Source organism: Ictalurus punctatus, chromosome 24 (assembly GCF_001660625.3).
Source record: "Ictalurus punctatus breed USDA103 chromosome 24, Coco_2.0, whole genome shotgun sequence".
Taxonomy (NCBI): Eukaryota; Metazoa; Chordata; class Actinopteri; order Siluriformes; family Ictaluridae; genus Ictalurus; species Ictalurus punctatus.
In genome coordinates this window covers 14,175,968-14,191,688 of record NC_030439.2, presented here as the reverse complement: position 1 = coordinate 14,191,688, position 15,721 = coordinate 14,175,968, and the positions used below count along the sequence as shown (strand labels likewise).

The following is a 15,721-nucleotide window of genomic DNA, read 5'->3' as shown; positions in this document are numbered from 1 at the left end:
GTCCGTTTCATGTCATTTGAACTTTAAACAATGCCAGAGCACGCACTGCTGCAATATGTTTATAGGCTAAAATATTGAGCTGACATTTAGTAAAGCTTTTGCGGTTGTGCGTTTAATATTTCTCTAAATTACATCTGTAAAACACAAACACGTGCACCACCCACATAAGGAAAGTTTCGCCTCTGTGGAAAATTACGCCACACTAAAAATGTCTTTCCCCTCTCCCACCAGTTACCCAAAAACTTGAAAATTAAACAAAAGGCATATTCCTTGTCCATATACACAGCATCCATAAGCTTTTGTTAGAATAATCATCACAGTGGAAATTTCATCTGCTCGCTTTGATATTATCATAGCAACCCTGGCATGCTTAAAAACAACTGGACCACAGACAGCTCATAAATTGTTCAGAGACGCCAAGGAGCACTTTGAGCCATCACCCCTCAGTGCTGTTCTCTCAGCTATAACCTGTTCCAGTGTAATGAGAGTCAGCTTCGTGTGTGTGAGCACGCTCCTGCTGTCCCTCCACAGGCCACGGCTCCAGTCTCCATCCCCTCTACCAGCTCAGCTCGCTTCACTCCCTCCAGCAGCAACAGCTTCAGCATCTCCTGGCAGTCCCCACCCGTCACCTTCACTGGAACCCCAGTGAGTACACGTGCACACACTCTCACACACTCTCACACATCTGCACAACAATGCAGCATATACACACATTGAGACACAAAACAATGACACATATAAATACACTCAGACACAATAACTATACCACACACACACTAAGCTACAAACATAATTCTCTGTATACACACTCAGACACAATGTTGCATGGTTAAGTCACTAGAAGTCGCTGTGACATCATAGGCTCATTTGCATAGACGTTGAATCGTCGTGAATATTTGCATATCAAAAGCTTACCTGAAGAAGGAAGAATTTGATCAGAATAGAAAAACTGATTATTACTTATTTCATATAGAAAGAACTCATCTGTGGTCATATCACCACATAGTAACTATTTATGTATTTACAAAATACTATCATTTTTATTAAGAAATCAGACTAAATGAAGTAGTGGTAGTGAGGAGTCGGGAAATAGACATGAAGGAAATGGTTAAAGATGGAATAACTCACTTTCATTAATTGTAAACATAACCAAGAAGAAGGTTTAAAATGAAGAACAAAGAAGTGAGCGGGTGGGACAGATGATGGTGACCAGTGATTGGTTGTTGCGAACAGTGCTGATAAGTGATTGGTTGTTGGCAACAGTGCTGATAAGTGATTGGTTGTTGGCAACAGTGCTGATCAGTGATTGGTTTTTGGGAACAGTGCTGACCAGTGATTGGTTGTTGGGAACAGTGCTGACCAGTGACTGGTTGTATATAACAATTTTTGTTATATGAGCTAGAGAGCTGTATCGAGTGCAGGACAGTACCAAACGTCTGCTCAAAACATCAGTAGATTTTCAGCAAGTTCTCTGTCAAAGGCACTAAAATGGTCTAAAAAGTCACCAGATATGTTTAGGACACTGATCAGACACACCTATATGACAATATAGTACATTTGTAGAAAAATGTAGAGTCTAGGCAGCTGACTGGGATTGCATCCAGGTGATTTTAGTTCTTTGACATTTTACCAAGTATTACCAAAACCATTTTACTTAAGATTCACTTAATTTGATTGTTGATGTAAAATGTTGGAAATTACAGTATATATTGTATCTGAGCATAAAATGAGTGTCATGTAACAGAATATTCATCTCGTATAGCAAACAAACAGAATAAACCAGATGCAAAAGCAAGAGCCTTCTTACTTCAGTTCTAGAAACTAAAGTGACAGTGCATTTAAAGGACAATTATTTGTAATTACATGTTATCAGTTGCTTAATTTCTGTTCCACTGTCTGTGACGTGTGACTGATAGGAAACTGGAAGTTGGGGGGGGGGGGGGGGGGGGGGGGGGTTCATTCTGTTTTCGTCACCCTTACAGTGCGTTTTCCTGGGAAGACGTACACAATTTCCGACAAACACGAAAGTCTTGATGAGAACATCAAACAGCTTGTTGGTTTTTTAATCGACGATGCAGAACTCGTGCAGCAGTAAATTTAGCCGGAAATGACCATTATATACAGCATTTTTAAAGGCCGTTTCATGGAGAGAAAAAAATCACAACCATTGTTTCAATGCATTTACTTTCCAATTATACACATAAAGCCGATGAAAACATAGCTAATGCCTGACACAGGTTTATATTATGTCCCATCTAAGGTAACACACACACACAAAGACTAATATTTGCAGATTGTGTGCCTTAGTGGCTGTAGTAAATGAGCTGTTTTGTGTTACAGGCCTCTCCCACTCATAATCAGACACAGGGCTTTAGTGAGCAGCGCTCTCAGACCATCCCAGTGCTCTCATCTCTACCCCGAGCCTCAGGCTCACTCAGGTACATCTCTTTCATCTTCTACACTCAATACCTACAAGTTTAACATGGCTCATTTTCTACCAATCCTGCCTAGAAAACATACTTGAAAGACACAGTTGTAGTGTGTGGGTTGGTAATGATGTGTGTGTGTGTGTGTGTGTGTGTGTGTGTGTGTGTGTGTGTGTGTGTGTTTGTCTGTCGGTGCAGCAGGAAGTCCCGAGGTGAGGGAAAGAAGTGCCGAAAGGTGTACGGAATGGAGAACAGAGACATGTGGTGCACGGCGTGCCGCTGGAAGAAAGCCTGCCAGAGGTTTGTGGACTGAGCTGCCTAGGAAAAAGGGGCGGGGCTTCCTTCACTTGCAAAACTGTTTGTCTGCTGCGGCCTCCTACACCACAATTCCCACAATCCTCCACTTCTTGGCCTGGACCCAGGATCTGAAAGAAAACTCCTTAAACATTCCCAGTGCGATTGCCAAAAACTTGGAGAAAGGCGAGTAGTGCTATATTGCAAAAACAAAACAAAAAAGCAAAGACTTGTAATGTTTGATTTTTTTTTGTTGTTTTTTTAATGTTTTTTTAAAACGTTTGGCTCTTAAACATCCGTGTAAATCATGGAGGGACCAAACATCGTAGGTCCAATCACTGCCTGATTTTTCTTTTCTTTTTTTTTTCCTAAAAAAAAAAAATACAAAAAAGGACACTTAGAGTGCTACAAAATGGAGTACAGACTAAGATCCTTGTTTTCCATGAACGCTTTTCCACTTCTGCTTTTCAGCAGGGATAAACATTAGCACCAACTGCCAACCACACTCGAGACTGTCCACCCTTCCTCTAGTCGTGGTTGTCTGTGTGTTTAGGGAGGAGCGTGCCCCCTGGTGGAAATGGATCGAAATATAATGAATAAGGATAAGCCACTGCTTTTCTTCCGTATACTCACAAGCAATTACACTCACTAGGGAGGGACAGGTTTTCTATCTCTGTTTTATATATGTGTCATTTCTTTCAGGGATGATGCGTTCAGCGAAAGTGAAACCAGCAGCTATGTTTACCCCCCTCCCCCCAAAAAAAGGATTCTCTGTGCCATTTCTGTTTTTCGTTTTTGTGCTCCATTGTGCACGACTGCTACGTTAATAAACACCCCACACAGCAGATAACAGCGGTGTAAACCGAGCCACACTCACTCAGATGAGATTGCGTCCAACAACTTTGTCCCTCGTTCATTAACAGCCAGGTCAGCATTCCCACCTGCAGAGCATCGTCCAAACACTTTAAGAGAGGCAGTGAGTAAAAGACCTTCCTCTGCACCCATTTTTTCCTGACCTCACACGTTTTAATTACGAAGTAATAAAAAGATAGAGCACTTACCCCATCAGCCCCGGGAGCTCATGCAGTGGGCACAAGCTGGAAGCACTCGAGTGTGTTTTGTTTTTCGTCTGTCGTTGAGTAGATTGTGTAATTACGCTGCACAGTGATCACATGAGGAGGAAATGGGATATTTCTCCACGCTGCTCCAGGTGATGAAGCCTGGATGGTTTCTGTGTCCGTGTCCTTCTGGGGTTCATCACCGTCGTGACTCCAGCAGTGATGGACTTTTATGCAAGAAGAAAACGGCTGCTCAGCGGGCAGCTGTAAGTGCTCTGGCGCTGTTTCTGTCCCTTTCGATGCAGTATTGTATAAACAAGTATCTAACACACAGCTCAACACCAGCTCGCGTGCATTCACACACACACACCACAGTTTAGTCTCCTTCAACAGCTCTCTTATTAATTTTCCACCTTCCAGATGTTTATGTATGTAGTTCTAAGCTAAATTTTAAAACACTGAGAATTGTTTAGCACTTCACGGAAACCGAGATATTGTTTACACCTGGTCACTTCATGCTTCTTGTGTATCAGGATGATACCCGGATCAGGATTATTTACGTAAGGTGTAAATGCACCTGAGATGCGTTTTAGACAGATTTCAGTCTGATTTCTCAGGACATCCGAGACAACGCTACTGGAACGGTCAGTAAATATTCAACAGGTTCTTTAAAGGCTAGACCAACATTCCAGAAAGAAATATTCCTGCAGTGTTTCTCACACAACGTCCCCAGTGAGACGTTTTATAGTACGCTACAGTAAGTAAAAACATTGCTGCAGTGTTGCAGGAATATTTAATTATATAGCGTTGCATTTTCTCAGCACACCTGGAAAAACAGATTGAACATTTCTAGAACATTCAAAAAAACATTCTGTTCATGTAAAATTGTTAGCTGGAGAAGTGTAAATAAATCCGTATCTCCAAGCAACATTCGACCACCAAAACCTGTCAATACTCTACACCACAACACACAGGACATGACTGAAATTTAGTGGTGTTGATTTTTATTCTTTTAGACAGTATGATACACATCTTAATAGACAGTGTATATGATACAATACAGTCTTATCTACTACTGATGTAATACGATTCGGTTCAGCACTTATATCATTCAGTTCATGTCCAGTCTAATGTGATTTAGTTCAGTTACAATTAACATGTATCGATGGGACCTCTTTTTGTCTTACTCACTCTCACACACACATGCGTGAACCAGAGAGCGTACATCTATTGTTGTGTGCATTGACTTTCAGCAGTATTGGTTTTTACAATTAGAACCAGATCTAGGCTTGTAAATCAGCTCAGCTGTGTCATAGGCTGTTGGGCTCATATTCCAATTTACACCCCTACTGAAGCTGCCACTTTTAATGAAATTTAAAATGCAGTGTCAGGAATGAGGAATAGAACAGGATGTTGAAGGTGTTTAATGAGCTGAATGTGGCTGTTCTACACAAAATAGTGATCAGATCTCAAACCAGATAACCTTTCAATTACGAATGTGAATGCATGTGATTAAAATCTTCTCAGGATACGATCCAGATACAAGAAACATAAAAAAAATGACCAGGTGTGAATGTGGATGAAGATGTGAGAAGTCTGAGAGAATGTTACATTTTCTTTCCAAATCCTTGTGCTCCATTTTTTTTTGTGATGTTTCAACAGAGTACACAGTACTTTAAGGTGAAAGAAACTGCCATTATATGTTCTGTGAAGGTAAAGTCTATTAAAGAAAATGTAGAAACTCTACAATTTATGTTCATATTCAGTCTTTAAATGGCTTTTTTTTCCATCTTCTTTTTTTTTTTTTTTTTTGTATATATTTCTGAATACAGAAATATTGTTTAAGTATATCCTCCTGAGCCTTGAGGTTATTCTCAGCAATGTTAAATTCATCCAACACTTTTAAAGGCAGTGATACTTCAGCTGAATGCCGGAATCATTACAGCTGGTTAAGACTTATAAGTAGAGCTGGGCGATAATAGAAAATAGATATTTTTACAAACATGTTTAATTGGCATTATCTACAAAAAAATTATATTTATATTATTGACATTGCAGCTGAATTTCTGATTTTCAACATAGGCCGTGTTCAAAATGGCATACTTGTATACTATACCTGCAATACTATACGCTATACTACATACTTCACCAATCAGCCATAACATTAAAACCGCTGACAGGTGAAGGGAATAACATTGATTATCTCATTACAGTGTCACCTGTCAAGGGGTGGGATATATGAGGCAGCAAGTGAATAGTCAGTTCTTGAAGTTGACTTGTTGGAAGCAGGAAAAATTGGCAAGCGTAAGGATCTGAGTGATTTTGACAAGGGTCAAATTGTGACAGCTAGACTACTGGGTCAGAGAATCTCCAAAATGGCAGGTCTTGTGGGGTGTTATGTAGTGGTTAGTACCTACCAAAAGTGCTCCAAGGAAGGACAAAACCGGTGAACTGGTGACTGGGTTATTGGCGCCCAAGGCTCATTGATGCACATGGGGAGCGAAGGCTTGGGCTCCAAATTCCCCGGATCTCAATCCGATCTAGCATCTATTAGATGTGCTGGACAACCGATTCCAATCCATGGAGGCCCCGCTTCAAACTTACAGGACTGCTGCTAATGTCTTGGTGTCTGATACCACAGCACACCTTCAGAGATCTTGTGGAGTCCATGTCTCTACGGGTCTGAGCTGTTTTGGTGGCACAAGGGGGACCTACACAATATTAGGCAGGTGGTTTTAATATCATGGCTGATCGGTGTTTCTCGTAGTTAGTTGTATTCAGTATGTAAGAATTTCCATCTGATATACCAAACATTCAGTCATACTCGTGTGAATGCAGTTTCCTCAGATGGCTTTATTTTTTATTGTATTTCACTTTTTTGAGTTCAATTTTGGTGCTTCAAGCCAAAAACAAGCTTCTAATGTAGAAAAACGGGTTCAGTTGTTTTGGTTTTTTTTTAGCAGGAGAGTGAATGGTAGAGTAATGGTTAACTAGCGTATGCAGCTATTTTTCAAAATAAAGAGAACATGAGCTGCTTGTGCAGTTTGATTGTATGCAGCAAGCGTTGATGTGTCATAAGTGTCATTGTCATAAGTCTCATTATACCTGTTCACTACCAAGACAATTTTTTTTGTTTTGTTTTTTCTTGCTCACCCCCTGATCTACGATCTCGTTGATCAGGAGGTCAAAAACAAAAGCGCTTGACGTCACTCTGTGCTCTTCTGAAAAGCTGAACTTTTTCAACTTTGGAAGCTGCGTTATGACAAAAAAAAAAAAGAGAAAAGCTGATGGCAGCTCTTTTTAAAAGTACTGACCGCCTTGCATCTGCTTCCCACAAGAATGAAGCTGCCTTATAATTTTCATTCATCTGCAGTTTTTAAAATTCAATATGTTTAATGTAACATGGAAATCAACACCAGGACAAATTCGTCCTGTCTAAAACCAACTCAGAGGACAAAAATATATATGTAAACTTGTTTGTTTTTTTTTTTTAAATAATAATTTACGTCATATTATTGAGATGATTTGAATGTTCATCATATCGCCCAGCTATACTTAGAAGTTTCAAATGCCTGTGATTTTATTTCGTTGAAATGTGTATGAGAATGTGAGTCACTTTAAGAAGAAAAGCAGCTGATGTATGTCGATACCTTGGGTGGTCCAAGCTACATCCTAGACCTTAGAAGCTACAGCGTGTCTAAACGCCTTACTGGCTTTCTGTTATCTTAAAGTGTTATTGTAAGGGGCAGACTGGCTCGCGCTGTTGTTTACACACAGAAAAAAAATTGAAACTGTTTCCATCATGATTACTATGAAGTAATGAGGTGCTTCTTTGTCCTGTGTATAAAGACTAATCCCTGGATATTACGACACTTATGGGTGATTTCCTCACAAAAAAAAAAAAACCTAAGCATTGCAATATAAAGTGATGTTCCACGCTGCCCTAACATCATGGTGCTTGTGCACGTTTCAGCTGCCACAGGTTGCATCACAGCTCAGTCCCTGGGTTCATTAGGGATGCTCATTTACTTACATGCAATCCCGATTGCATAGTAGAACAATCGAGTAAAATCATGAAGCCACATCGCTGCTCTTTTCCTCTTTACTTCCTGTTGTTCTATACTATACCTTTATTTCTTAACCAGTAGCTACAGTATTCATGTATAGCTACACATTAAGCGGCCGTGTTTAGGACTCGTGTAGTCCACACAGACAGCTCCTGTTGTACAGTAAAAAACCTGCATTGTCTAAACAGCAGATAAACTTCTCGTCTCAATCATCAAGCTTTCCTGATTCCCTGTAACAGTATAATACAGTATAATATCCAAGATATAACCAATCACAATATGACTGTTTATTTAACCTGACTATGTGACTACATTGCTGTATGGATGTGAATTTTAACCCAGTTCAAATACAGTTAGATTGTCAGCTCGGCTGTTTGCAAAGGTCAAGTCTTGTCATCGTATTTTGCCTTCAGGAATGCTCCGGTTTCTGCCATACATAGAGGATAAAGTGTGCATGTGTGCAGATCATTCAGACACTAGTCAAAGCTTTGCTGTGAGAAAGCTGATGGGCTTGAGCTTTTTAGATCGCCTCAGCAACATTTGTTACTCTTTAAATTAGGGATAAAGTTGTTGTTGTTTTTTGTTTGTTTTCAAGAATGAGTACATGCTTTTTCAGTACCTGTCAATACCGATACTGATGCTGAAATCAGTGGGGTACTTAGTTTTAAGTCGTTTTAATCAGGTTATTCGCTGAACATTTTTAGCTCTGGTTATGTTGGTTGCTGCCGTGTATTGCAAGAAAAGGGTGTTTTCTGACCTGTAGATCTGTAGTTCTGACCCTTTGTTCCAAAACAGGGACTTAAAATTGTTAGTGTTGTATTTTGTCCTTGGCTTAGTTCGCTTATGTGTCTATTCAAGTCACATGTGAGTAAACTGTCCTCTCATTGGTCAGGGTGCACCTATTTATGTTCTGGGGTTCTGCCCATAACGGTCATCCATCAAGATGGATAAACAGCAGCCCCGTGAGCTTACCGTGGCTGTCTGTGTAACTGTAGTTATTATAATTTTTCAGTTTGAGCGGGGGAAAAAAGCCCATCTCCTTGAGACCCTCGCTAAACACCTTGTAAACCGCAGTGTTTTTATCCATTTTTGAAAGTTGTTCAAATATGTGTTTGTCAGATCAAATTTAATCTTTGGTTAATGTTAAAGTTAAACTGAGATTCATGTTGCGAGCCATTAGCAAAAACATCCTTTTTACGTAACATAGTTCCCATCATGCATTGCTGCACAGGTTGGTTGTTGGTCTGATGGGTCGGATTGCTTTCTCAAGCGAACCACTCCAGATGTCATTTGCAATTGTTTTTTTTCTGCGGATCCGAGCGCGATTGCTGTGTTCATGTCTCAATGAACCAAACCACGGGAGAAAACGCTCCAGGTTCTGAAACAACCATTCCACATGAGCCAGGTTTGAAAATGCCGTTGGATGTTATAGTGTTTAAACATTATGAGGCGGTCGAGACGAGCATGCAGATCAGTATCAGCAAGCGTGGTCCATACAAATAATCATTATAGAGCACAGTGTAACAGAAGTGCATGTGTCTCAGTACTCGCAGAATTGAAGTGCTCTCACATGCGACAGTTTCTCTGTGCACTTGCTTCACTGTGCCACTTTCGCAAATATCTTTGTTCTCTATACCATCGCTCTCTACTAAACATACTTATTCACTATAGGATAATTTATCAGGTTATGATCATGAGTAAATGAGTGCTGTGCCGGACCAATACCACTACAGTATGTGTATCGATGCATTCCTACTTTAAATAAGAGTGTGTGTTACGATTGGAGATGAAACTGTGGTGTTGAGTGAAAAAGTTGTCTTAGAAATGAAGGCCAAGCCATGAGTCAAGCGTTAGAAATGAGCTGCATCATACTGGCTTTGTGAAAAAATAATAAAACGATTTGTTGTGGTTGTTTTGAGTCATAGCTGTGATGGTAGTGCCTTTCAAAAAGGCAGAATAGGACTTGGGATACGAGTTCTGCAATGCACTCAACCAACAAACCGGTCTCCGGGTCCCTTTGACGCTCAGTGTTGGGGGGACTGAGTGTTTCGTTGCTGTGCTGTGGAGCAGACGTACGTCTCTGCTTTCAGGAATGTAGTGTTTAGGGACACACTGGAGCCTGACTGTGCCTTGGTGAGGTGTGGTGTGTGTGTGTGTGTGCATATGTGTGTGTGTGTGTGTGTGTGCGTGGACCTGTATAGAAAGCAAAAGGAATGTATCTAGTGTCGGTTTATCGGAGTTCTCTGTTTTTGTACAATTAAGAGCCCTTTTTGCATTTCTTTCATTTTCTAGTGGAAGTGTTTTGCTAAGAAGTGTCTTTTTTTTCCTTCCTGACTGTATTTTGTAATCGACTTTCAACTTCAGTACTGTAGAACTTTTGTTCTTGTTGGGTTTTTAAATCTGGTTTCCAAAACATGGATGGTTCAGTTGGTTTGTTATGTCTACGTTTTGGGTACCCAAGAGCCTTTTTTCCTATACAATGCTACATCAGTGAGATCATTCATTGTAGTCAGAAACACAAGCCTTACAGAAAACGGTACAGCCATGCACGTGTTCTATTGTGCTATATAGGCAACACCATTTGGTGGAAATATTCTAGAAATGGCATCCCAATTAAATTCAAAGACTAATTTGTGGATCTCAAGTCAATACATTTGTTTAGATTAATGAAAAAAAAACACTTACTTGGGATAAAATTGTCTGCCTGATGTCCCAGGAAGTTAAGGATATTTGACGATCTACAATGTATTGCTGAAATTTTCCTGCATTATGACCCCAAATGCTAATGGTGCATGCAAACTGTAGGCTCGGTGCTCTGTAATGAATTATGTCACTGTTCTTGTTAATCAAAGACCATGTTAACCTCAAGAGCTCAAAAGCTGTCGCACTGGATTTTTACACTTTTTAAACCTATACTCTGACTGTATTTTTAATACTGCATGTGCATGCTTAAAAAAAAAAAGAAGAAGAAGAAGATGAAGAAGACCGAAATATGATCTCAATTTATAAATGTGTATACCGTGTTTTGTCTCTTAAAGTCAGAGGGCAGGCAGGCTGCAATGCATTATGAGGTAATTGAAAGGAATCTTGAACAATGTGGCTAGAAAGGATTTTCAGTGTTCAGCGTGGTTTTCTTTCTGGCTTCTAAGTCATGGTTGTTCTATAGTCTCATCTAAAAGTACGCTGGCCTCTTGGACTCTTGTACCAGTGTGGAACGAGCTCTGATTGGCTGAAGTACCAGATACTTCATGTGCTACATTCTTCAGATCTGGGAAGAAAGCCAGAATTCCCTGGGATATTTTTTACGCCTGCTCTATATTTAGAAGGCGACACGAATTGGGGGGATTTTATGGCACAGGGAGGCAGACAGGAATGTGGCAGTAAACAAATAGTCTGGCTGCCATGAAAGCCTGCAGATGCGAGTGATAAAAGAAGAGAGTGGAGAGAAAGTACATCACTGCACCTCACTCCTGTAGATCAAACACAAGACAACGCTTTAATAGCAACTGCCTGCTCTTGCTCAGTAGCCAGTCCACAGTGTTTTATTTTTTATTTTCTGTTCTTGCTGTCTCTTTTTGATAAAGTATATTAAATGGACTGGAGAGGTTCATATGAAGTGCACACAGGGGTATACTGAGTATACAACAAACATAGATGAATTAAGGATGTTTTGTCATTAGTACATGCCAGGTAGAGTTGTTGCAATAGAATTTTAAAGCCATAGAAGATGGACAAAGTTACGAATTACATACCGACTTCCCGAACTGCTAATGTGTCAGTCTAATCACACAGATCGCATACATAATCATGTTTTGTTTTCATTTGGACAAATGTACTGGTGGGGTATATATTTCATAGGGCATCACTGGACATCATATATGTGGGTCATTTCTCCAAGAAGATTTCTTTCAGCCTACAATGAAAAATGTTGATTCTCCAACACTGTCAACTCGATACAGTCTTTCAGTGGTTTGGAAATTGAAGCTTAAGCTTGTATTGCAGTTATCGCCTGGGCTCGATTATAAAATTCACAATCAGACCCAAGTCGGAACAAAATCTCATGAGAAATTCAAGCATTGTGCACACATGCAAACCCCACTCCCAACTGTGAGCTGAAATATTCAGAATGAGCCCAGTATTCACAGTTAAATATTCAGAATGAGCCCAGTATTCACAGTTATATATTCAGAATGAGCCCAGTATTCAGTTATATATTCAGAATGAGCCCAGTATTCACAGTTAAATATTCGGAATGACCCCAGTATTTCACACCTGGTTAACAAACATGGTTTCCTTGCTGCCAAAGAAGAGTGGAAGAAGCTTCTCACTTCTCGTTTCAGTCTATATAAAATGATTCCTCTCATACGTATTTTAATTCATTTTTATGCCCAGTTATTATTCTTACCAATTGTTTGTTAACGTTAATTATTAATATGGATCTTAATCAGTATCATTTATTAGTTTGATTATTAGTGGTTCTTATTATCATCTGATTTTTTTTTGGAATTACTTTTTGAGAGGTGGAGCATTTATATTGTATGGTTATGTCACATGCTCCAACTGCAGTTTTAAAAAAAAAAAAAACCTCTACCTTGGAAGACTAGAAGCCTCTTCTCTCTTGATTCTTCTGAGAGTTTTCAGAGAACTGGTACATCCTTAAAGATGGCAGGCTTTGGTTGATTTGATTTCCGTGCTATGGACTGAAGTATGTCAGATCAAGGAATCAAAAAAAACATCATTAGGGCAGGGAGTCTCAAAAATCTTTACCTGTAAAATAATTTCCTCTAATAACCCCCCAATTCAGATTTATTTCATGAATATAATCCAACTAGTCCAGTATTAAGCTCATTATTGAAATGTGTACAATAACATTCTGGTTGTTTATTGGGGCCAAGGGATTTTTTTTTCCACTGACAAAACAAATTAACATTATTTGTAGGTTGCCTTGTTTTTGTCTTATTGAGGTTTGGAATATACTCACTGAATTCAAATGACCAGTTAAATAACTGTCAGAAATCAATAACAGATGTAATATAATAACTTTTCATAATAAAATCATAGGACTTTGGACCCTTGGGTGACCCCAGATCCCAGTTTAAGAACTGCTGAATTTGAGTTTTGGGTTGCACCCTATAATTCCCCTAACTCTAATATATGTTTTGGCAACATCTGACAATTACGCTAAGCTAAAAGCGTGCTATTGCCTTTTTTATGCTGCATCTCCAGGCAAAGTTAACTACAGGAATGCCTTATCAACATGCAGAGACACAAACTGGCCATTTTGAATGCCTGTGAGTGATGGGTCCTGTGATGTCTACCATATAAAAGCCTTTTCTTTATTATCAATTATAGTACATAGAGTATGTGCTCTGGAATAATAATGTCACTTTTCTTGTTAAATACTGCCAGGAAGTGAGAGCAGCTTGGGAAATCTTGATTTTCTTACGATCACTGCGCCACCTTCCTCTAATAACTCTTCATACACATACCATACATCATGTCATATGAGTTACAAGTTGACATTCACACACATGCTTCTGGGGTCCCTGAGGAATCCTACAGAAAGCCTGTCTCATTTCCTTCGGTGTAATTTTCTCTCAACTCCGCCGTCTCTTTGCTTTCATAATGAGCAGACAAGAGTTGCTAAGGTTCAGAGGTTTTGCTTAATTGATGACGATAATTGCTACTAAAAGCTAGCAGCGACAGATGTTTGCGTAAACCAAACTGTTTACTGCTGTTCTTTAGTTTAATCCAGACAAATTCCTTGTCGCACTACGTAACTTTTCCCCTTCTATATTCTACTCAATTATGCAATGTTATGTTTTCAGCGCACACAGCCGCATGGCTAGACCTAAACCAATAATAATTATTAAGTTCATCTTATTATGCAACTTAAACCGCAGACTAATCCAGAGGCACAGTGGATTAAGTGATGAAAGAGTTGACAGTGTAAGAGATGCTTATTTCGTGATCGGGGATGATTACGGTTACCGCAATATCTTTTGCAAATGAAAGCACTTGCTATTATGTGTACAATGTCTCAGTGTTTTATTGTATTGCAGCGGTTCCCAAACTGAGCCAAGGATCCCTGGGCTTATACAGGGCACAGACAAGAGACAGGGCTATACACCACAAAGAGAAACTGGTGTTAAAATGTTTTTTTTTAATTAAATTAAAAAATGATTTTCAGTCATTGGTTCATAAAACGATCCTGGCCTATAGCTACTCTAAACTGACCTCTATTCTCTTACATCGTGTCATTTTCTTGCCTCGTAAAAGGGGTCCTCGGTGTTAAATGTTTGGGAAGCCCTGTCTTATTGCACCTTTTTTTTTCCTCTTCTCGTTCTCTTTAAAAAGAGGACACTTATAGACTGTTATCTTCTCACTCACGGGCTGTGCTGGTTTTTATTCGAAGCCGTGTGTACATAGAGACTTTGTAAATCGTGCTACAGTGACAATGTCCTGGTGCTCGTCAGTGCCGCTGTTGATGTTTCCTTTGGTGTAAGTATGACGTTTCAGAGACATTCTGATTTATTGGTCACAAAATAATAAAGAAATGACTTTTTGGCAGCTGTTTACTACACTGTGTGTGTTCCTGTGTGTTTATTCGTCTGGAAAACATTAACGCAACATAGGGTGCTGATTTAATTAAGAGATTTTCATATTAATACCTTCACTACAGGGGGGAAATTAATTGCAGTTCATTTGCCACCTTGGACCACGTTTTGTTCTGTTGAATACAAAATATTAGACTGCCACAAAAGATTTTAACTTTTTATTATTGATTAGCAATATTAATTATCCCCTGCATTTTATAAAGCGATACATTATAAATAGCCAAGGAGCGAAACCTAACAGGTACAGTATGGTATTTATCAGTTTTTTTTATATAACAACAAAGGCTGGCCTGGTAGATCAGTTACTGCAGAGTAGATTGCTTTTTTGAGTGCAATCCAATCATTTTAGTACAAGACACAGATGAATATTTATTTCATATTTATTTGTAAGAGGCATGAGAGATTTTTAAGATCCTGAATATTCCACATGCAGAATCCAAACCAGCTACTCTTTTTAATATTTAACTTTTTTATTTGTATTAAAATTCACAGTATTTAAATTTAATGTTAAGTCTTAATTGTTTTTGTTATTTAGCTTTAGAAAAGAAAAAAAAAATGCATTAGTGAATATGAATTAATTGATCATTTGACTTTGATAGTAGTAGCAATGGTATTATAATCTTCATTATTTTTATAATAAAACATAAAATCCCACAGATCTTTCATTTTCAGTTTATGACAGAATCATGCAGGCTTTTCTTTACCTGCTGTAGGATCTGTTTTCACCGATGTGCCATGCTGTATTAATTTGTTCCAATTGTCTGACTGGACAGAAGACCCCTCCCCCTCCTTTCTTCCCTTTTTTTTTTTTTTTTTTTTGAACATTGCACATGCAGGGTGTAATCATGGCCACCAGAGCTGTGAAAAAGAACCCTCCTAAAGGTTAACTCTTTAATGCTTTCTTGATTGCCCTTCAGCAGTTGAAGGTTTCTGTGTAGAACCGCAAACAAATACACTCTTATGAGGTAGAGACTAAGAACCCTATAGGGTTAGACTAAGGACTAAAAGAACCCTTGATGAACCCTATTTTAAGGGTGTATTGACTACACAGCGAGCACCACTGTTATGAATAGAGTTTATATTTTTATTTGAAGCATTTTTTAAGGCTGAACAAGTTAATGTTTTTGACTTAAGGCAGACATTTAGGAAAGTTCTCCTGTCCTTACAACACCGTACTGTAATACCAGGCAGAAGGTGGGGCTAGGTGTTAGCATTGGGCTGTTTTACACTGCCATCTAGTGTATCTTAGAAGTAGTACA

At 39.1% G+C, this 15,721-nt stretch overlaps 1 protein-coding gene across 2 annotated transcripts in view; it reads left to right on the top strand.

Annotated features, from left to right (window-relative positions):
• znf704 (zinc finger protein 704) overlaps positions 1-14,428 on the top strand; it is a 63,575-nt gene extending 49,147 nt beyond the window's left edge. Inside the window, exons 7-9 of one of the 2 annotated variants that reach the window (XM_017454308.3) lie at positions 532-645; positions 2,341-2,438; positions 2,628-14,428. In XM_017454308.3, coding sequence (XP_017309797.1) covers positions 532-645; positions 2,341-2,438; positions 2,628-2,739 — 324 coding nt within the window. In that variant the 3' untranslated portion in view covers positions 2,740-14,428. Of the gene's footprint in view, positions 1-531; positions 646-2,340; positions 2,439-2,624 lie in introns of both variants that reach the window. The other variant, XM_017454307.3, reaches the window with a different exon arrangement.
• Positions 14,429-15,721: the final 1,293 nt, after the last annotated feature.